General features: G+C 40.3%; 1 protein-coding gene across 1 annotated transcript in view; it reads left to right on the forward strand.

Annotated features, from left to right (window-relative positions):
- Positions 1 to 23,791, forward strand: part of RASA1 (RAS p21 protein activator 1) — a 114,669-nt gene that overhangs the window by 12,856 nt on the left and 78,022 nt on the right. Inside the window, exons 2-4 of the mRNA XM_045021260.1 lie at positions 13,953 to 14,105; positions 18,952 to 19,087; positions 20,047 to 20,117. Of these exons, the coding sequence (XP_044877195.1) occupies positions 13,953 to 14,105; positions 18,952 to 19,087; positions 20,047 to 20,117 (360 nt within the window). The remainder of the gene's footprint in view (positions 1 to 13,952; positions 14,106 to 18,951; positions 19,088 to 20,046; positions 20,118 to 23,791) is intronic.

The following is a 23,791-nucleotide window of genomic DNA, read 5'->3' on the forward strand; positions in this document are numbered from 1 at the left end:
CAAAAACCGTGTTAAAGGTTGCAAAGTCAAGCACTCTGTATGCATTATGGTTAAGGCTATGATTTAGTCATGAGTATTTTTAGTAAAAGTCATGGACAAGTCACGGGTAGTAAACAGAAATTCACAGCCTGTGACCTGTCCATGATATTTACTATATACCCCTGACTAAAACTTGGGGTCGGAGGAAGGCGGCTCGGTGGGGTGGGGCCCGCAACGGTGCTAGGGAGATGAGCGTGGCCCTCGGGGCGTCGCCGGTGCTGGGGTGGGGTGGGGGTGCTGGGGCAGGGTCATAGAATCATAGAATATCAGGGTTGGAAGGGACCTCAGGAGGTCATCTAGTCCAACCCCCTGCTCAAAGCAGGACCAATCTCCTACCTGTCTCTTGGGAAGTGGCGACCCCAACTCCTAGCTCCACATGCTGCCTCTGTTCCACCCCAAGCCCCAGTTCTGCCACTCCCATTGGCTGAGAACCGCAGCCAGTGGGAGCTGCGGGGGCGGTGCCTGCAGGCAGAGGCAGCATGTGGAGGTAGGAGCTGAGGGAGGGGAGTTGCTGTCGCCCTTTTGTGGAGCCCACTCCTAAAGTAAACACCACCCTGCACCCCAGCCCTAAGCCTCCCCCATACCCAGACTCTCCTGAGCCTTACCTCCCCGCACTGAGAACCCCCCATGAGTCCCTGGACCTGGACTACACCAACGAGTCACCCTCACCTGGATTCCCACCCCACCAAGCTCCATCCAGTTCCACCTGATCCCCACGCCTCCAGCATCTTGGCCCCCACTGAGTCCCCCACACCCAGACCCCCATGCTGAGTGCTATTCTCTCCCCAACGTGTTCCAAGAAATAGCAGACAAGTCGGTAGTGTTGGGGATTCAATGGACTGGTGACCAGTGCAGGGAACATAAGCATCTGAAGAGCGACTACTGGAAAGCCACGCTTTTGATCCACACCTCTGGGAACTCCCTGTCATCCTGCCTCTTTTACAAATACTTTGGTTTGGAGCTGGGTACTGTGACAAGCAGTGAGCCCCCAGTGGTTCCCAATAGCTTAGTCAGCTGGAATGGCTACCTTCAGACCCCCAAATTTAGTATAGGATTGGAGGGGAGTCAGCAGGCACCAGATCACACTAGTGACTCTGGTGTTCACACCAATCCCGAGGAGGCTTTTCTGCCGGAGCAGCTGCAGCATATTCTTGGAGGAGCTGTTTAACCCCTGGAGGAGCAGCCTGCCGTGGAACTGGCAGAAGAAACAAGAGTCAGAAAAAGCTGGTAAGTATTCTGAGTCCATGTTGTTAATATATGAAAGGGAGAGATTTCTGGTTTATGACCAAATCCCATTTTTGTTGTAGCAGTGTGTATCTACTAATTGTGGAATGCATGCTAGTACTTTGGTGTCACCTACCCCTAATGCCTCTTGGGGAGGTGGATTACCTATGCTGATGGGAGAATCTCTCCTGTCGGTGTAGGTAGTGTCTATGCTGAAGCACTACAGTGGCACAGCTGCAGCGGCACACCTGTGCCGCTGTAGCATTTTAAGTGTAGAAAAGTCCTCAGTTGTGTCTATGGAGCTTCTGGGAGGAACTGAAGCATTCCTCTAAGACTGTAAAAGCAGCAAAGAATCCTGTGGCACCTTATAGACTAACAGACGTTTTGCAGCATGAGCTTTCGTGGGTGAATACCCACTTCTTCAGATGACCACTTGCATCTGAAGAAGTGGGTATTCACCCACGAAAGCTCATGCTGCAAAACGTCTGTTAGTCTATAAGGTGCCACAGGATTCTTTGCTGCTTTTACAGAACCAGACTAACACGGCTACCCCTCTGATACTCTAAGACTGTATTCAGGTTGAGTTTTTCAAAGTAAAACTGTCTTGAGATTGCACAGGCATTTTTCTCTGAGGATGCATTGAACCTTTTTTGAAGTAATGAGACAGTATATACTTTTTGTCTGCTTTCAGGCCTCTTCACCTCAGTAGCCCAGCCACACTGCACCAGGAGCATGGGATTTTGAACTGTCACAGACCAAGTGTTCAATGGTGAGCTCATGGTGGACATCCTGGACAGAGGCAACAAACAGGTGCAGTACCAAAGGGAAAAAGATTCATGGCAAGTGGAAAGGCATTGACAGGCAGCAGAGTACAAGAAGAGACTTGCAATGCAGTTTCTGGAGCAGGAATGCCGCCTAAGGGACAAAGATGGAGGACAGCAGAAAGAGCTGTTCGAGAGACTGCTTATGCTAATGGCCATGGGATTTCAGGCTCCTGCTCCACTGATACTGTGTCTTGAGTCCCCTCCATGGTACCATGTCCTGCAGACCAAGAATGCGTTGGACAATACCACAGTTGGGTGGCCTGTGCAACCAGGACTGAATGCTAACTGGACAGGGCAAATGTACCCTCTGCAGCAGCACCAAGTGTGTGCTAAACGTGCTAGAAAGGGAAAGAGAATGGGGGTCAGGGGACATGCAAAAGTAGAGAATTTATTCACTTGCATTGGTTTCTCTGTTTTGCACTGTTCAATGTTTGTTATGCACTTTATTACTGGTTTTGGTGTTGGTTTATTACTGCAGTTTTGACATCATGATGGCAGCTGGCCTGCTAAACAATGCTTGAATATTGTTTTTCATAATAAGGCCATGTTCACAAATAAAGGCTTTTATTTTATTTAAAAAGTTTACTACCATCACTGCATTGCATCATATAATGTGTATTTCAAAGAGTAAAGATAAAGAAATAATAAAGCACAACTTGGAAGTTGTAGCCAAACACATTTTCTCAGTGCATCTGTTCAGATCAGTCCATAATGAAAATTCACAATTCATGTCATATGAAACACCATCCCCCCATTGTGTAAGCAGTCATCTCATCCACAATTACAATTTGCTAGTCTCCAACCCACCCCCATTCATAGCTTACTGCGAGAGTCCTTCATTTACTGTAAAAAGTGCGGTGCAAACCCATCTGCAAATGTACTATTCTCCTTCCATTGGTTCATACAAGTCCATCATGTGGTGTACAAAGCATCGCTGATTTCTGTTGCCCGTGTGCATCCTGTTCCAGCTGTGAGAGGTGCACTTTCTGGCTGAGTGTACCAGTTCAGTGGTCCCTTACTGTTATAGGTGCATTTGGGGGCAAATGACTCACCTTTGGATTCACAAAGATTGTGAAAAGTACAGGAGACTACAGTAATGTGGACAGCATTGATGACATTGGAATCCAAACTGTTCGGTAAACAGTGTCAGCAGGATTTCAGTCTGCCGAATGTGCTTTTAACCACCATTCTCCACCTCCTGAATGTAATTAAATCTTCTTTTGCCAGGGCCTCTGAGGTTAGAATATGGTTTCAGAAGACAAGGCAAAAGAGATTATATGTGGTCCCCTAGAATAATAGTGGGGACAGTTACTCTAGGACAATGTCATTTGTTCGGAATAGTGTCCCAGGTTGTCTATGAGAGTAGGCTCCTGATAGGTGGAAAACATTGGCGTTGTGAACTTTTCCAGTGCAGTCCGTGTTGGTGTCCATAAATCTGCATTTGTGGTCCACAAAGGCCTGCATAACTATAGAGTAGTATCCTTTGTGGTTTATGTATTCATGCTCCTTGAAGAGGGCAAACTCTGGGCAGATGAGTCCCATCAATGGCCCTGCCACAGTTTGGAAACCCCATTCTCTTAAACCCAGTAATTACTTCGGGGATATTGTTTATGCACTCCACCTTTGGGTAAATCACATACCTGATTACCCCAGAAACCACTTTACTCACAGTTGACTTTCCAACACCAAACTGGTTAGCAATGGACCTGTAGCAGTCTGAGGTTGCCAGCTTCCAGATGATTGTAGCAACCTGCTTCTGGACCAGCACAGCTGCCCTCATGTATGTGTCATGATGCTGGAAGGTCAGATTAAGCTGTCCACAGAGCTCCAGAAATGTAGCTTTCTTCATGAGAACATTCTGTAGCCACTGCTGGTCATCCCAGGTCTGCATGATGATGTGATCCCACCATTTGTGCGTATGGCCCTGTTCCAGAAGTGCTGGTCTACATGGGAGAATTAGCAGCTATACTGAGAGTTAGGAGCAGCATCAGCCAGTTCAAGTCTGCCCTGCCACATCTATGTTGTTGTCATCTTCCAACAGATGCCTTTATTAGATCTTAAAATGCTGCCAAATATCACTCCTGTGTCTCATGGATGCTCTGTCTATTTCCTGAAACAGAAGTAAAAGCCCAAGCAGGACATTCTTCAAATGGTGACTCCTCTATGTTGCTGGCTCGGTTGCCAGGAGTATGCAGACCCAAAAGATAGCTCAGAAGGATGTATTGGCGGGCTATGACAACTTCCTGTAAAGTGCTGTAGGACGGACAAGTTTTCCCACAGTTCACCACAAACAAATGGCCAGAAAAGTTACACCTGGGAAGGGTGTAAGAAAGCTTGGGATAGGCTGGTTTGACTTGGGTCTTTGTAGTGCGGTGTAGATGCCTGAGTGCCGGTGTAAGATCCTGGTCCAGAAATTCTAAACCTAGGGTTAATATTCAGTGTGACCATTCAAGCATAGGGTTACAAACACTAAATCTGTGAGCTTGAGTCCCGCAAACTCTGGGCTTACATTGCAGTGTAAACATACCCGTATTATCCCCAAAGTCCATAGTTGTATGACACACATACGATTCTGGCCTACAATAATATATAAAATTAATACAATAAAGTCTTCCAAGGATATTACCCCGCAGAGTAATTGATTCTGACAGGCAGGCAAAGGGCAGCAGTGAGAGGGGTCACACTGCAATTACACCTTTTGCCCACCAGGGGCTGATGTGGCACCAGAAGAGCAGCTGGGTTATAGGTTGGAGCAACCAGATGTGGAGAGGAAAGGAGCAGAGGCTGCCTTCCTCACAGTGCCCTGCCGTGCCCATGGGGCCAGGTGAGGCATAGGATATGGGGGTGGCGGCGGATAGAGCTGGTAACATGGGGTTGCTGGGGGAGTCAGACTGGGGTTCAGAAGGACTAGTGAGGGGACAGACTGAGTCACAGGAACTAATGGGTTGACAACATTGAGCTGGGGCTGAATGGGAGTGGGGTGCAGGCACACATGGGGATGGGGGGGAGTGGGAGTGGCAGAGTGGGGATGCAGCAACAGAAGGGAACAGGGGCAGATGTGCCTGACAAAATGGGAGAGGCTAGGGTTCAGCCAGAGTCTGCATGGGGGATACTCCCCAACTCCATAACAATCCACACACACACAATTCCCTCCCTCCCCCCCAAAAAACCCCCAAACAAGTAAAAACCCCTGTTTTGTACTTCCACATCCACACCCAACAACCTTCCAGGTTCACTGCCAGGCTTCTTCCCAGCAATTATTTCCCTCTCCCTCAGCTCCTCCGTTACCCCTTACTACTCCTTTGCACTGCTTCTGAGTGGTGTGGGAAATATGTTTCTTCTTTGTAGTTTGAAGGAATTATTACTCAAAGTTCTGAATTAATATGCCTAGTAAAAGCTCTATTTATCAAAAAACATTTCCTGAATCTTTTTTTGTTGTCTGTATTGTTAGATATACTTGTTGACAGGTATTTTGAAATAAATTACTAAAATGGAAACTGGCATGATTACATTGTGTTATTTTGACAAAGTATGAAGAATTTTAAAATACTGTGTACAGAATTTTTAATTTTTTTGGTGCAGAATTCCCCAGGGATAATAGGCAGAAAATATTTTTCCTAATCTCACTCTTGAAAATGGCTAAACTATTTTTGCTGGAACTCTAAAATACAATAAAATTTATATATTAAAAATCAACCTGAGGCAGACAACCAGCCTGGAAAATTTCAGCCTGAATTGGTAAAGTTTGGCAAAATTATAAGTGACTGAAAAAGAGTCTTATAATGAAAAGTGTTGGGCATCCGTAAGAATAGGCAGCTACCGTCTTCACTGATAATTAGTATATGTAGGAGCACAAACCTCTGAATAGGGTTTCCAGGTCTCCTGTTTAGGCGTCTGAGATTAAAGTTAGACAACACCAACTATATTCTAAAATTGCCACACTCTCTCGGCTGCTGACCCCAAGCTCTTTCAGGAGGGGGAGAGTCCTTAAGTTCCTCTTTAGTGTGTTCCTCTTAGCGCTCTATAGCCACCGCCTTGGGGATTATTACTGCTTGTTAGTCTTCTTCAACAATAAATCAGCGAGGGAGAAATGTAGGTTCTTTCCCCCCCCGCAGTAACAAGTTCGTCAAATATGTTGGCTTTTGAACCTCTCCTCCCCATCCTTCTGAGTCTTTTGTTGAGGATGGTAAGAAAGGTGAAGATTTTTATTAATCTGGTTTGAATGGTTCAGATTCATAGTTCGTATACGCACACCCTCAAATGCTTTAAATAGTACAATGGCTCACTCAGCTGTTACGTTGTGGATTGGGAAAGCTAATATATTGGAGGATTGCCAGTAAATGGAGAGTGTTCTTCCATTTTTAAACTACTGGATCCTGCTGTCCTAAAGATATGAAATACAAATTTTAAGTATCAGAGGGATAGCCGTGTTAGTCTATATCCACAAAAACAACGAGGAGTCCAGTGCCACCTTAAAGACTAACAGATTTATTTGGGCATAAGCTTTCGTGGGTAAAAAACCACCAGGTGCATCTGAAGAAGGTTTTTTTTTCTTTTTTTTTTTTACCCACATACTCTGGGATAAGAGAGAAAAGTTAGGTTGTATTGTTTTTGTTCTTGTTTGCATGTTAGTTTAATCTCTCTTGCTTCATTATCCTCTATATTTTGTGTCTATAAATTGGAATAAGTTTTCATGATTTCTCCTGGAAGGAGATGCTATATGCTTAGGAAGAATGAAAATATCCGGGAGTAGGCCAAGAACTAATAGTCATGTGACTGACTACTTCAAGTGAGCTGACGTGCCAGAGCAAGTCAGTGAATTTGTCAAACAAAGATAGACTGGATTGAAATTTACTTTGAGAGTCCATGTTTGCACATAAGTATAGTGCAGAACTTTTAGGGAATCGTATTTGGTTATATACCTCTACCCCAATATAACGCTGTCCTCGGGAGCCAAAAAATCTTACCGTGTTATAGGTGAAACCGCGTTATATCGAACTTGCTTTGATCCACGGGAGTGCGCAGCCCCGCCCCCCCGGAGCACTGCATTACCACGTTATATCTGAATTCGTGTTATACCGGGTTGCGTTATATCAGGGTAGAGGTGTACTACGTGATAGCTTGTAATACATATTAGAAACATAAGGTGAGCACAAATGTTTAAAGGCACAGTTTAGGTTCAGAAATCAGGTTTGATTAAAAATAAACTTTTTAAAACTTGATTTGCACAGAAGAGTTCATATTTTTTTCAGTGAGACATCTTTTCATGGGATAGAAATACCCTAGCGGGAAGTTTAAAAATAAACACTACTATATTGTGATAGAGCGTGAGAATAACTCAATTTTAATTGTCCAAGCTAATAATATATCATAAATAGCAAAATAGTTTAAGATGTTGACTGAAAAGAATGTTTTAAAATGTTTTGATCTAAATTTTAAAAAGAGCACTAGTAAAAAATTGTTTAAGTAAGAAATAAAGAAATTACATTCCTTAGATTTAGCATGGAGACTACCTAAGGAGACAATAATAATTTTCAGATTGGATGCATGTCTCTAAACAATGGAAGCTGAAAAGCAAGACTTAAACAGAATGTATCAAATAACCTCAGAAAACTTGCCTTTTATCCAAACAAATATCCCAGTCCTTAAATCCAATTTAAATAAGTATAAAATGTCAGGCAATATGTAAGAGAGAAATTAAAAGGGCTAAAATGAAATTTGAAAAGCAAATAGCCAAAGATGTAAACTTATTTATCAGAAACAGGAAGTTTGAGAGAATCAGTGGAACACCAAGACTAACGGGAACAAGTAAGCCTAAAGAATATTTTGATGTGGGGGGGTGTCTCACTCTCCCTTAAACAGGGATCATTATTCAGCTGAAACTTGGTATACTTGAGATCCTTGTTTGTCATATGGCTCTGTTTTGCTTCTAATGGAACTGAGGTTATGGGATGCCCCAAGAAATTGTGGGTTCGAAACTGAGAGGAGACACACTGTGTTGTAAACCTCTGACAGCTAGGGAGCAATGTCCAGGGTTCCTTGGTATAGAAGTTACAAGCGCTAGTGCTGTGGTCTCTTCACTCTCCTTTGAAGTTTTGCAGCTTCAACAGAGGCTCCTCTTCTCTGAGGATTGCTGACTGGTCCAGTAGATAACAAGTTGACAACAAGCTTCCCCCGCACCAGATCTGTTTTGCTAGAGTAGGTACGTAGAGATGGACCCATTGGGCCTTTCTGCTTTCCCTCCACTGTCTCCACTTCCGTATACCTCAAACATCTCCATTTCCACCATATCCCCATAAAACCCTTTCTATACCCCCTGAAGCCCTCATATACTTGCTGCATTAAAACCCTTACTTTGTTCGTTTATGGGTTGTATAAAAAGGATTAAGGTTGGTTAAGCTTTACACCCTCAACGGAAATGCTAAAAAGAAAAGAAATATGAAGTATAGGACACTGCTCAACTGTACCCTAATAACCACACACCAAGCTTCCACAGACAATGACAAACTTCACATGGTCACAAAGAACTTCCTTCTAGTTGTATGTAGGGCATTTATCTCCTGTATAGTACAATACACAAAACCTTAACCACAACCTCATATTTCTCCTGTAAATATATAAAATGGCATATGCTTAACTTGCACATACATCGACTGAATATTTGCTGAAGCTGTATTCAGCTTTTGTGTTATTGTGAGGGAGATTAAATGAAGTCAGATTAATAGGGAGCAAATTTAAAACTGATAAATGGAAATATTTTCTCACACAACACATAATTAGCCTGGCACATAATTAGCCTGGGAAACTCTGATGAATGTGAGACTAAAAGGTTGTCAGAATTAAAAAATAGATTGATAAAATATGGATAGTAAGTTACAATAATAAGTACTTTTAAAAAAAAGTTCTGTAAATCTTCAGGCATGTGAGTTTAAGGAATTGTCTCAATGGGAGTTAGTAAGAAATTTTATCCCTTTAGGCATGTTATTCCATAACTTTCTGTTGCAGGGTTTCTTTTACCTGTCTGCGAAGCATCTGATAATGGCCACTGTCAGAGACAGGATAGTGGCCAGATAGACCATTGTTGTGATTCAGTATGGCAATTCTTATGTTAGTATGTTCCCTTGAATTAAAACATGACATGGAAGGAGTGGAGAATTGCACATCCAACTGTAGAACCATAAGTAGACTAACACCTATAGTACTACATGAAATAAATTAATCATAGGAGCAGCAGCATCTCCTCTGCCATTATGAAAGTCAGTGGAAATTGATATAAAACAGAGTAGAATTGAAATGACCTGTTTTTTAATAAGCACAGAAATTGGGTTATAGCTACAATCAGATAAGCCTTTTTTTACCTACAGAACCTGTTTCTTTTAGAAGCGAACCTTGCGATGGTTATCCATCTGTTTGTCTCAGTAAGATTAGATTTCTGCAATGCACTCTATGTAGGGCTACGTCTTAAATTTATTCAGAAACTGCAGGTGATGCAGTCAGGGGACCAGTTGTTAAGCAGTGTTTCTTTTTATAAATGTATTAAACCCATACTGTATAATCTGCTTTGGCTGCCTAGTGGTTTTAAAGATGTTGATTTTGTTCTATAGGGTTTTAAATGGCTGGGATCTACCCAGCTAAGAGACCTCTCTTTGTGACATACTATCATAGCTGAGGTTAGCAGCTGTGCCTGTGTTCAAGTCTCTCTGGGATGGCTCGCTGGACGTTCTTGGTTAAGGCTCTTGGGCCTTTGAAATTTGCTTGCTCCAGAACAGTCTGAGCGTGTTAATCTGCAGGGTATGTTGTAAGCCTTTTCTACGTTGCCTATGAGTAAATGATGTTGGATTGTGTCAGTGTGGGATTCTGGGAATTTTATGGGAATACTCATTAATTTCTATTATATTTTTATTACACTGTGCTTGATTTTGGAGAACTGACAGGTTTTTTTAGTGTATTTTTGAAAGCTTGCCAAGGGTGCCTAGAGAATCAGATGGATGGTTTAATAGTCTGTAAAAATCCAAATAAAATTATTTTTTGCGTTTTGATACTCCTGCCACAGAATCTGTATCCATTTTATAGTTCTTATCAGAGATGTGAGTTTTCGTCTTTACTTTTACAAGTGACGTGGTTTTGGACTGGTCATCATTTTGAATAGGCAAGACTAAGCTGATTCTTGCGAGTACCTTTTTCAATGAAAAAAAAGTCTATAATAATGAAAATTGCCATTGTCTTTGTTAGGGGAATGCTTGATGTACCTTTAACTGTTCATTTGATGTGCTTAAAAAAGATTCTGAACATATGTAACACTTGTAACTCAATTATCTCTTACTGTTTTATAATACTGGTTTGGAGAGACAATACAGTGCACCATGTACTAGTATATTTCTTCACCAAAGACGCACATTGAAAGACAAGAGGAGGTTGATATTTAAAATTTAAGACTGATTTATGAAAAACTTTGAATATAATTCTTCTGCATGTCCTTTCTTAATGGGGCAATGCTATCTAGTGTTAAAATTGTACTTTCTCTGGAAAAAGAATGCAGCTATTTCCTGAAAAGCATTTTGCTTACTGTAATGATATCTTCAGTGTGTATCCTGTTTTCTAAAGATGTGTGCTATCTGCAGCGATTTCCTGAGGATATTCACTTGAACTGTTTTCTGCCATCACTACTGAATACTGATGATATACTATTGCCATGGACTCTGTTGTTATACTATCAGTTTTTAGTTAAATAAAACAGATGTCGGAACATATTTTTATAGCTATTCAGGAACAACAATTTAATGCAAGAATACATATTAACCTGAAAAACACAAGCTTATTTGTTAGCTGATAGTAACTCAAATACAGAAAAGAGATGTTCTTGTAGCTTGGATTGAATTTAACTGCTGGCATAAGAAATGAAATTAAATGCACCATATTTTTAGTTCTGAGGTAAATTGTGATAAAGTATTTATTTAAGTCGCTTACACTCACCTGGTAATAAATGTAATAAAATATAGTTACGTGGGGGAGAGAACAAGTATATCCTGTTCAGAGTTAGAGGAAATAATCTAGAATATACCAAAAGTAGTGGTATCCCTACTATGGAGGACAAAATCTTTCCATTTTGTTCAAAATTTGAGATACTTGAGTATGTTTTATAGAACTGTAAAATAGAAGGTTGATGTTACATATTTATAATTCTGAAAAACCTGATCTCTTATGGAGAAGCTGCTATTGTTTTGTTTTCTTCTTTATTAGTAGAGCCATTTATTAGAAGAGTTAATTATGTCAGGTGTATTATTTCAATTGGGGAATAAACTGGAGTAGATAAACTCTTAATTATTCTGCTCTCTGCCAAATTCAACTACTAAATGAGGAAAGAGAAATAAAACTTTGCACTTGTACAGCACATTTAATTTAAAGATATCAGTGTTTTACAAATATCTATCTCAATAGCAATCATATGCATTCTACAGACTAATAAACCGAGAAACAGGTGTGAAATAGCTTACCCTAGGTAAGTCTTTCATTCACAATTGTCAGCAGAGCCCATGATTCCTAACTGAGTCCTTTAGTGCAGTTTCTGAAAATTTTCCGAAACAGAAATGATATAGAAACAACATTGTTGTTAAAGGATTTCATTTTTTCATAAGTCAGCAAGTCTCTTTTATAAAGGATTGTTAGGGGAAACCTCCTTTTATAATTTAAAACTTCCATTGTAATGTACAGCTCTGCCCCTTGCTGCTCATCCAGTCTTCTCACTTAGTGCGTTTCCTTCTTCTCCACAGTGACAGCACCAACAACCCTTTTGTTAATTTCAGTCACTTTATATCAGGGATGGGCAAACTTTTTTGGCCTGAGGGTCACATCTGGGTATGAAAATTGTATGGCGGGCCATGAATGCTCACAAAATTGGGGTTGGATGTGGGAAGGGGTGAGGGCTGTGGGGTGGGGCTGGGGATGAGGGGTTTGAGGTGCTGGAGGGGGATCAGGGCTGGGGCAAGGGGTATGGGTGCAATCACTCCCCCCACCTGCACAAAACTTTTGTCTTTTAGAGGTGTTAGAACAACACCCCCCGAAAGACAAAAGTTTTGCCGACAACAAGCACTGGTGTGAACTGTGCTTTTGTCAGCAGGAGTGCTCTTCTGCTGGCAAAGCAAATGCTGCTCGTTTGAGGTATAGGTGGCTACACTGCACGCCTTTTAGCAGCATGGCTGTGGTGACACAGCCGTGTCACTAAAAGCTGCATAGTGTAGACATAGCCTCAGATCTCACTTCTCTTCCCTTATCTTCATCTCATTTTCAGCCCTTCCTTTTGGGCTTAGCTGCCAGTCCTCCTGAGCTCTAATCAGATCTGTCTTCCCACTATATACTGCATAGGGTGGCACTGTGGAGAGAAACCTTTCCCATTTTTTTCTGTGGCCCTGGGAACCCTAGTTGGGGTGTCTGCTCCCTGTAACAACAACCTGCCCTGCTTCTCCTCAGTGCCTCTTCCTATACTACCAGCCTTCCTGGTTGCCTTTCTGCATTTTTATGGAGCACTGTCTCCCAAACCCCTTTCACTGAAGTCCCTCTTTGCTTTTACACTCTCCACCCCAGTCTGGAGTTCTTTTCCGCTTGGCCCCCCCTAGTTACTAAACCGTACTATGCCTTTCTATCTCCCAGCATACCAGGCTCTTAGTCACCCAGTCTTTGTCATATGACCCTACTTATTTCTTCTGTCTGGGGAGGTGCACTAGGTCTGGCATGAGTACATCTGTGCCCCAATGATTTTACAGCGCCAGCTTACATTGTGACAAGGCCTGAAGTGATTTATTTAATTTATTTTAATTTTGTATGCCTGTTTTGTCACTTACTTCAGGAGTATCAGGAATTTTTTCTTCCCTGGTTTTGCTGGCAGACCTTTCTAGGTGTGTCATAGTATGTATATTATTTGAATGAGCAGGAATATTTGGAAAAAAAGCTTCCATTTTCCAAAATGATTGCCATTGATATTAAATAGGAATTAACAAAAATAGTCTTAAGCACTCCAATTATAAATCCCTTCCCATTTCAGTTGTTCAGTTTTCACCTTTGTGATATGATCAGTTCACTAATTTTTCAGCCATCATAGTCTTCTGAGACACCTACAGTTCTGATTAATGTTAATATGTCAGATTTTTTTTTAAAAGGCCTGATTTTTTTTAACATAAAGTCCAAGAGGGGCACAATCCCTTTATTTCCTTTGCCAGATAACCTTTATCTGGAAGGAAGGAAGAAGTTAGTTGACTCACATTTTCAGAAATAGGATACACTGAGGATTACATTCTGTACTGCTCCTCTTAGTGGCAAAACACCAAAATCACAGCCCTAAGGAAGAGGTGTCCTCATTTTTGCACCTTCCTTGGATTTCAAGCATTACAAAAGAGAGGGACCTGAATCAAAATGTCAGATTCTTGCTACCTTCTTTCCCTTTCTCCCTCCTGCTTTGCATCTTATGCCTCTTTCTAATTTTGAACTACATTGAAGAGTTTTTATGAGGGAACTTTCAATGAGGTCTGAGATTGCGTGGATTTGGGAAATCAATTAATTAAACCACGCTGAAAAGATAGTTCTGAAATACAACAATCCACTTAAACGCAGATTGATGCATTAAATCACCATTTTAGAAAGAGCTAAGCTAGTAACCAATGTTAAATTTCTGTAGTGATAGACAGAACTAAGGGCCTTCATAAACAATGATTTTAACAGAAAACTTCCATCAGAGTTGGATATGTCAGAGTTCAGTTGTTTTATGTGTTATAGTAAAGCTCTTGCAATACCCCAGATGTTCTTCTTGTGACCATACTTTGGAACCGATAGTTTTATTTTATAGTCACCTGTTTATTTCACACTCTTTTTCAGGTGGTATCATGGAAAACTTGACAGAACAATTGCAGAAGAACGTCTTCGGCAAGCCGGAAAACCTGGTAGTTACCTTATTCGAGAGAGTGATCGGAGGCCAGGGTCATTTGTGCTTTCATTTCTTAGCAAAACAAATGTTGTCAATCATTTTAGGTGAGTACCTATTGTTATATTTGAAAATGTGATAGCTACTGTATATATAGATGTAGAAGTCCTTATAGCACATACAAACAAGCTTAAATGTTTGCATTACAATCGATCTTAACTAGCAGTTAAGGTGGTTCTGAATATATATACCTATCATGAGTATATTTTGGTGTTCATTTGCTTGCATTCCATTAATTGTTTTAAAATAAGTATACTACTTTAAAATACTTTTTACATTGATCAACTTTTTCAGCACCCAGAGCAGAACACAGAAGCATCAGGAAATAAATAGAGCTGCAAAATGGAAAAACGTACTATCAAACAATTTACATCTTGAATTGTAGCGAATAGGCTTATAGGCAGTGTTAGGGAGGTCTTATTTGTTAATCAGAGTCACTGAAAATGAATTGTTCTGAATGTGTTCCCTGACAGTCATTGCAGTTAATATTACATATTATTTAATATTCTTAGTGTACCAACACAAATTAATTTTCTTTTGTTTTAAGAGAAAAATGGAGAGGGAAAAAAGTAAGGAATCCGTTGTGTCTAATGGTTTCTGGGTTTGATGGAAACAGCATTCAATGCATGTTGGAAAGGATTGCACTTGATATTAATAGTTCTTTGACCACTGTCCCAAGTTATGACTAGGATTACAGCTTTAAGGAATGTATTTGTTCTTGTTAGTATGAATGAGACTTGCTGTGTGTAAACTTGAATGTTGGCCAACGTATAGTGTGCCAATGGAATAACATTGTTCAGACGCCACAAAATAGAATTGCTGGTATCTTGGAAGCTGAATCTCTTCAGGCTAACAGCTAATGGGAAAGCAGTTCCCCAGCAGACTACTAGAACAGGACACAGCTGAACTCTAGAAAGTAGTAACTGATTGGGAGTATTCTAATCTGTCAAACCTGAAACAGACCACAGATGGATCTAATGGCCTTCAGGAAGGACAGGTTTCAGATGTTCTTCAGGTTAATGGAATCTAGGTTAGGCAGAACAGATGAACAAGCAGTCCATGGGATCTGTAATCTGTAATACATCTTTCCCGTTCATCACTCCCCTACTCCACGCCCTGGGCCATGGTGACAGAGTTCTCCAGAAGATTTCTGTGTGTCGAGGACCCTTCATCCTTATAGCCTCTGAGTACGTGAGGAAGCTGTGGTTTCCAGAATTAATGAATTTGTCTGTTGCCAGTGTGAGTAAGCTCTTGGTGGTAGAGGACTTCCTGAGGCATGGCCCGCTGTTCTACTAAGATCGGACATTTAACTAATTAAATTTAACAAACTTTTGGTCCTGTCGTTGACCAGGAGAACTGAAGCAAAGTCTATCAGTCAAGACATTATTGGCAACGCTAAACCCCAGAAATCTGTCCGCGTCATGAGTGTATTTTGGGGATTTGGAGAACTTTCTCTTCCTGTTGTGTAAGACTGAGATCATAATTCTACAGTCCTCTATTCTGGTAATTACTTCAAGCCAGTGTACTGATGGATTGAGGCCCACCATCATCACAAAGTTCAATCTTTGGCTGTTGCAGCCTTGCAGAGACTGGACTATCCTTCTTTACTTGGAGTTTAAAATTTTATATTTGTTAAAAGGTCAACTCTATCAAAAGCCAAAGTCTGATAGACATAGATGTTGTCAGAAGACTTGTTTTGATCTGTTGTTCGAGGAACAGTTTAATAGGTATGTATATAGACTAATATAAAAAATCCTTAAGCAGGAAAATTTCCCAATAAACCCATATCTAAAGTGCAAGGCCACAAGCAAAGAAAATGGTAGAAGTTAAGAAACAGAAATGCAGCAGTCAAGAATCAGTGTGCGATTGTGAGAGAGAGGAGGTTTAACCTAAAAATAGAAACAAATATCCCCAAAATTGTTCACTTGATTTCTAGAGTGATCATTAGCTTTGAAAAAAAGAGTGAGCATGACAAGTCGTCCTTAGTCTTCAAGTGTTGAAATATTATCTTCTCAGATTCCAATATCTAATTTTGTAAATAGATCTTTAAGGTATTTCCATTCTTTTAATTTCCGCTTCAACTTGAAAGGAGAAAGTAAAAAATTTAAATTGACTTTTCAGATGTTAAATCACTCTACTTCCTAGCTTGTCAATATTGCTTGGTATTGGCCCCTTTTTTGTTAAATTTAATTACTCATGTTTTTTCTGTATTGACTAAGCAGCCTGGTTGCACAATTTGATTGGGCAATAATATTCTTGTATTATAAGTGTTTTATAAAGTAAGATCAGAAGAAATATTCTAGACCTTTCTTTTATCCCTGTTCCACAGACATTCTTCAGTGAGTTGCAATAAACTTTCTCCCCATTTATTTGTGTCCCCAGTTGGTGTCAACTTTGAATACTCCTATAGTTACAATAAACTTTTAAAATAGGAGCAGGTAGCCCCAAAAAGTCAGTTACTTTTTTATAAAAAAACTTTGGATCCTATTACTTACCAATTACACACTGGATATTACAGTAACTTACCCTTTCTTGTTAGGGTGTTGTAACCAGAGGAATTGTTCAGTCATCATGTTGATAACTTAAAACAAACAAACAAAAAAAGATTTGACCAGTCTGATTCTTACAACCACATTATCATACAAATAATACTGACTAAGAATAATCAATCTGTTTCTCAGTACTGATATCTGACTTTTGTATAGCTGGAAACTTCAATTGTAATTGATACCAGCAATTATGCAATCATAGTCAATTGTTTGGGATGTCTGATTTTATTGATATTGCGCTTGCTTGGCTTTGATTAAATCTTTCTGTGTGCAATTGACCATTAAATTAAGTATAGGGAAAATGTTTTAAAATATCATTGTTTTATTTAAACCCACAGATGCAGGAAATTCAGAATTCAGAGTTAAGGTTGTCACTCTTAACTTTCTCTGGTATAGCAATCTAAGTGTGCATGGTACTTAAAATATTATACAAATTTAAGTAGATAAACACAGCACAGGAAAAGAAGGCTTTTTCCTCCACTCTAAGTCTGTCACGTTATTTAGAGGATTAAGTGAAAACTTTGGCATAGCACATTTTTAATTTAATTAACTTTTAGGTAATATGAGTTCATTAATTGTGCTTATTGTTTTAAATATTAAAATAAACAACCGTATCAGAATTTTACTGTTTCCTATATTTTATTTTATTTTTCTCAACTTAAAACATTTCTATTCATTTCTGTACATTTATTTTTGTCATCACATCTGTTAGCATGTTTCCAAATAAATCAAAAGTCAAGCAAGATGGAAAAATTGTTCATATTTTGACAGTTTTAAAGCATACTTGACATTCACAGTAAATCTAATTTAAGGGTATGTCTACACTTGCAAGTTTTTGTGCCAAAAGTTATACCACTTTTATTAAAGTGCTTTAATTAAAAGCACTGTTGTGTGTCCATTGTAGCTCCTTGTGTCGTTGGAACACATCCACACTCTTGCAATGACGAGAGACCAGAGCACTGTGGTAGCTCTATGTAGCTGGCTGCAGAGTGCTTTGGGAAGGGTTTGTAATGCCTCATTGGACAGGTACAGCGTCACATGATGCAGGTTTCTCAATTCCATTGTCAGCTGCTTTTCAGCTCAACTGTGTGTGGGGAGAGTGTGAGACAGCGAGTGTGTGGGCGGAGTGTATGGGCGGAGACCGACAGTGTGTGTTGGGGGAGAGTAAGTGTGTTGGCATGCTATCTCATAAATTCAGACAGCCGCAGGAAGCAGCCAGTCCTGAGACGGGGAGACCCTAACTTCCTTGGTTCTGCACAGCACATATCCATCCCTGCCTGCCTGCGAGTATTCATACTGTGGGAGACAGAGCATTCCACATTAATGATTTGCTTTGTGTCCCGGAGCAGAGCAGCACAGCACGTCCTGGCTGTCAGAACAGAGCTTTGAAAGGGGAAGGGTGCATACCTGTAGGGCTGCCGAGTTCAAAACAATGAGCAGAGCGGTCACTTGAGGCATTGTGGGACACCTCCGGAGGTCAATTACAGCGATAAAAGCAATCAAGGCGTTTACACTGGCACTACAGCGTTAAAGCCTCCGTGCAAAAAGCCTTATGACTCTGATTGGGGTGGTTCTGTTACAACGCTGCATCTGAGGAGTTTTGGCGCAAAAAGTGGCTTGTCTGTGTAGACGTCAGCACAAAAAGCTGACTTTTAGCACAAAAACTTTCAAGTGTAGACCAGGCGTAAATAATTAAAAATGAGGTATTCAGTGCTCTGCAGGTGTATGATCAACAGTTAAAGCTCTTCCATGTTAATGAAATATTTTGATACGTTTGTCAAAATTAGACTTTGTTGTAAACCTAGTTGCAATTCTAAGTTTTCATTTTCTAGGAAAAGCACCTATTAGATCATCTGATCTAGCTGTATGATTTAGACTTGCTCTTTAAAACACACATTCTAGGACAGTATTTGTCTCTTTTAGTTTTAAATGTTCAGAGTAATGGAGCTTTCCGCTTTGCTTAGTAACATAATATTTTTCATAGTCAGAAAACCCTTCTTGACGTTCATCTTACATTCTCCTGTTTCATCCCTTTACTCCTAGCTTATTACCTCCTTGTTTTGACCCTAAACAAGTCATCTTTTTTTTTTCAAGCTTCAAGTGTTTGTAAACTATTATGCCCCTGCTCTGTCACTCTTGCTTAGAAGTTACTTTGTCGTGTGTGTGTGTGTGTGAGAGAGAGAGAATGTATTTTGTTAGGTGTATGCTTTGAAAATAGTTTGCTTTCAAAAGCAAATACTCTGAAAAATCAATACTGTAGCTTCCCTACATTTCTATAAGTTATCTATGCACATTTATAGAGAAATATCCTTTTTTATTAACTTTAGTGTTTCTTTCCTAACAGGATTATTGCCATGTGTGGAGATTATTACATTGGTGGACGACGATTTTCTTCGCTTTCAGACCTAATAGGTTATTACAGTCACGTGTCTTGTTTGCTTAAGGGGGAAAAATTGCTTTTCCCTGTAGCACCTCCTGAGGCAAGTAATAACTTCCTCACAGTAACATGTTTTTTCTTTATTATTTTCTTTTTAATAAAACACTGTTTGGTCTGATATTTACCATTTTAGAATGTGAAAGGAAAAATGTAGCAAGTTTCTTCTAGTTTTATAATCACTTTTCCCCTTCACAGCGAAAATATAAGGATTTATACATTATATAGATGCATTTTTGCTGGTGAAAATGCCAAATATTACATATCTTATATTGTAATTAAAAAATACAACAAAAACCTTTAGGTATTCATGTATTATGGAGATATCCAAACACTATAGTGATGAGTATGGTATGAAACCCAATATAGTCTAAGAAGAAATTATAAGAAAACATACAGTTTATGGAGGTAAGATGGTTAAAGAGGTAGAAAGAGGCACCATTAGAATGTAACTATATTAATATGAAATATTGGATAAAATAGAATGGCAACATTTTAGAGTATCCAGTCTGCAGCTAAAGAATTGAGCTCTCTGAAAATTGAGCACCTTTGCAGAATCTCAGAAGTAGGGTACTCAAAATCACTAGTCACTTTTGATAATCTTGGCCTGAATAAAAACCTCTCTAAAAGCACAACTTAGGTGGAGAGCCCAGTGCTGTAAGCAGAGGATATAATCCAAACTTATTTATTTTCTGGAGTTTGCCCTTATTGGTAAATTTTATACAATAAAAAACAGAAATGGCAATTTGTACTAATTAAAATGTCACAATTCTAACATACAGTATTTTGGACATTCCAAGGCGAGAATCAAATTGGAAATCTCCTGAATTAATGGTGTACATCACCTATGTCTAACCCTGGTCAGTCTTGAGCTATTATAACTTAAATGTTAGGGGTATTTGCTGAGTATTGTGAGTTCTGCACCTCAAACTAGCAATAATGTTGTGGGGAAATTCTACTTAGGGGAGAGCAAGAATTAAACTTTTTTCCCCTCCTAAATTGTAGCCAGTGGAAGACAGAAGGAGAGTTCGAGCCATTCTGCCGTACACTAAAGTGCCAGACACAGATGAAATAAGGTATGTCTTATTAAAGGATCAGAAGCAGTTAAGATATTCTGGAGCATTTTTCAGTACTAATGAGTACAAATCATTTTTGTTTACATCTGTCTTCCCACTCCTAAATGTCAAAATCAGATTTCTTAAGGGCTTATTTATCAGTTGTAGAAGTAGCAGCTTTCTGTTTTGAGTGCATGTGTATTAATGTTTACCAAATAAACATGTTAATTATAAGGGGAGCAATTAGTTTGTTTTAGGTCTCTGTTGTCAGTCTCACTGTAACTTTCTGAAACTTTCAACTTATACGTTTAATTTCTCTATGCTTGGTCTTCATCCAAAGACCAGGGGGAGGGGGTGCATTTTTTTTTTAAAATATAAAATTGAGCAAGAACAATTAATCTGTTTGGGGGGAGGAGGGTGGTGGTGGTAGTGGAAATCAATGACGAATAAGGCTACGTCTACACTAGCACTGTTGTCAGTCAGGGTGTGAAAAAACACCCCCCTGGCAGACAGAAGTTATATTGACAGGTAGACAGAAGCGCCTGTGTGGACAGTGCTATGTTCGTGGGAGATGCTCTCCTGCTGACATAGCTATCACTGCTCATTGGGGATGGTTTAATTATGCCAATTGGAGAGCTCTCTCCCGTCAGCATAGAACAGCTACACAGAAAACCTTACATTGGCACAGCTGCATCGGTACAGCTGTGCCACTGTAAGGTCTCTAGTGTAGACGTAGCCTGATTTTGAACAGGACATTATAAGGCTGAAGTAGCCACTAAATGGACTCTGATGTTTGGTAGTAATCACTGTTAGGGACACTCTTGGGTTGTCTTTTGAGAGTGTGACTTACCATGCTAACTGCATTGAGACTCTTGCTGTTGCTATCTGCTTCTGATATCTGGAGAAAGATTTCATGAATATCAGAGAATAAAGTGTGTGAGAGCTGGAGTTAAAATATCCTTATTTGAGTTGGGTTTCCAGGTCAGATCATACAAATCCAGTCTGACCACCTTAGAGCATGTTATGAGAGCTGTCTTTTTGAGAGAGCTTTTTTTTATCACAACCAGATTGATAGACAGAGGAGGAAACCTATAATTGTATATAGCAAGTAGGACTTCCTCCACCAGGTAAGGAAATTTCATTAAATCCACTAGTGACCTTGCCATGCATATCCAATTTACATGGGAAGCACTTGGGTGATAAGAGCTATAGAAATACTAAGACTCTTCCTTTTGAAAGGCATGCTGAGGAGAAACTCCAGAGGCAAGAGCCTGTGCTCCAGGACTCGGCATAGGCGACATTGCCTTGGCTATGACTTCTCTGCAGAGATGAGACTCATTTACCGAGGGCTTGTCTATACTTGCACTTTACAGCGCTACAACCTTCTCTGAAAAAATACCCCTCTGAGCACAGCAAGTTTCAGCGCTGTAAAGTGCCAGTGTAGACAGTGCACCAGTGCTGGTAGCTACGCCCCTCGTGGAGGTAGGGTTTTTTAGAGTGCTGGGAGAGCTCTTTCCCAGCGCTCTGCCTCGACCACACAAGCCATGTTAAAGCAGATTGTTTATAAGTAGTTAACATATTGTAAGAGGCCATTCAAAGTGAAGTGACTTGTTAACACCTCTGCATATGACATAAAAGAGGGTGTCACTGGGTTACAGATTGTTGGAGTAAGCTTTAAATCCAGTGTCTTTTTTAAGACCCTGATTTTTAGAGCCTAGGAAAGTTATAAATTTAAGCTTGTAAGCTTGTCTTTTAGAAAGTGTTTTGCAGGTTTCCTTTGAGGATGAGGACTGAGAGTTCAGATAGCAAGTGATTGTTTTGTGAAAAGGGTTTGCCCATGGGTGATATGATGTGTTTCTTCTATAATTTTTCTGTGTGAGTTCATTAGAGAGAATAGTGATTGTCCTGTTTCAGCCAGCTAATTTTTATTGGGTCGTTTGGTGCACTGGATGAGGTGCATCACATGTTGTGCTAGGCATGTGTACAGTATCAGAGGGGTAGCCGTGTTAGTCTGGATCTGTAAAAGCAGCAGAGTGTCCTGTGGCACCTTATAGACTAACGGACGTATTGGAGCATCCAACGAAGTGGATATTCACCCACGAAAGCTCATGCTCCAATACGTCTGTTAGTCTATAAGGTGCCACAGGACTCTTTGCTGCTTAGGCATGTGTAGGATCCCTGGATCTTAAAAGGTGTGTTGCGAGGGGTATTGATCATTCTAACAATGAAGATATGCCTGCAGGTTTTGCATCTTTTGTTCTGGCAGGGTCTGGTGCTGCTTTGGGTTAGGCGGGTCCTGGTCTGTGGGTAGCCTTGATCTGATGAGGAACTTGGCAAGGTTGTGGGGGGTTGTTTGAAGGCCAGAAAAGGGGGTTCAGGTAAGATTTCTTTTAGGGTGTTGTTCCAATTGAGTACAGGTTGTAATTGTTTGGTGATACTCCCTGTGGGATAGTGGGCAACAAGTAGGAGTATGTGATCTGAGATGTGGTGTTTTTTTTGTTTTTTTTTCCATATTGAAGCAGATATTTGAGATGCAATTCACTTCCCTGATGGGAGTGTCCTTTTTGGTGAAAGATGTTTTAAGTGTGTTAAGGTGTGTATCCTGGACTTTCTCTTTGGAGCCTATTCTGTGGTATATGTGTGTCTGGCTGTAGATAACAGATTTCTTGGTATGTTTGGGTGATTATTCGATCTGTGAAGGTAGGTGTGGTGATCCATGGGTTTTTGGTATATAGTTGTCTGTATGATTCCATTGTTGAAGCTGACTGTGGTGGGCAGAAAGTTGATGCTGGTGTGGGAGTGTTCTAGAGAGAGTTTAGTGGATGGATGGTGGTTGTTGAAGTTGTGGCAGAAGTCTGTGAGGGTGTGTAGGTCATTTGTCCAGAGGATGAAAATATCACCCAACATATCTCAGGTATATCATTGGTTTCATGGTTCATTTGTCCAGAAATTCTTCTTTGAGGTGGCCCATGAAGAGGTTGGCATGTTGGGGAGCCATCCTTGTACCCTTGGCTGTTTCCATGACTTGGACAAACTGTTTATTTTTTAATATAAAATTGTTATGAGTGAGGAGGAAATGGATGAGTTTAGTGATGTGTTTGGGGTGGATAGCTGTGTGATGTCCATTGTCTTGTAGATGTTTGAGGCAGGCAGTCATGCAGTCATTATGAGGGTTATTGGTGTACAGGGAGGTGGCAAGGATGCTAGTCTGAGGGAAGTTGTTAATATTGCTGAATTTCTGGAGAAAGTGAATTGTATCCTGGAGGAAGCTGGCCCTTTCTGTGGTGAATGATTTGATTCTGGTATCTGACTCCTGATATTTCTTCAGTAAGAGTGCTGTGGCCAGATATGATGGGTCTGCCTGGGTTCCCTTGTTTGTGCACCTTGGAAAGCATGTAGAAGGTCCCCGGGATGGGTTTAAGATAAAGTTGTACAGTTTCCCTTTTAGTTGTTCGGAGAATGATTTGTTGATATCTTTTAATTCCTAGGTGAAATGTGTTGTGAGGTCTTTTTTGAGTTCTTTATAGTAGGTGGCGTTGGAGAGTTGTCAATTGGCCTTGTTAATGTAGTCATTTCAGTTGAGAACTATGATGGCACCCCCTTTGTCTTCTGGTTTGATCACTAGCTTTTTGTGATTGGATTTCAGGAATTGTATTAGCTATCCTCTTGTCAGTGGAGAGATGGTGGTGGATATG

This window comes from Mauremys mutica, chromosome 6 (genome assembly GCF_020497125.1).
Source record: "Mauremys mutica isolate MM-2020 ecotype Southern chromosome 6, ASM2049712v1, whole genome shotgun sequence".
NCBI lineage: Eukaryota > Metazoa > Chordata > Testudines > Geoemydidae > Mauremys > Mauremys mutica.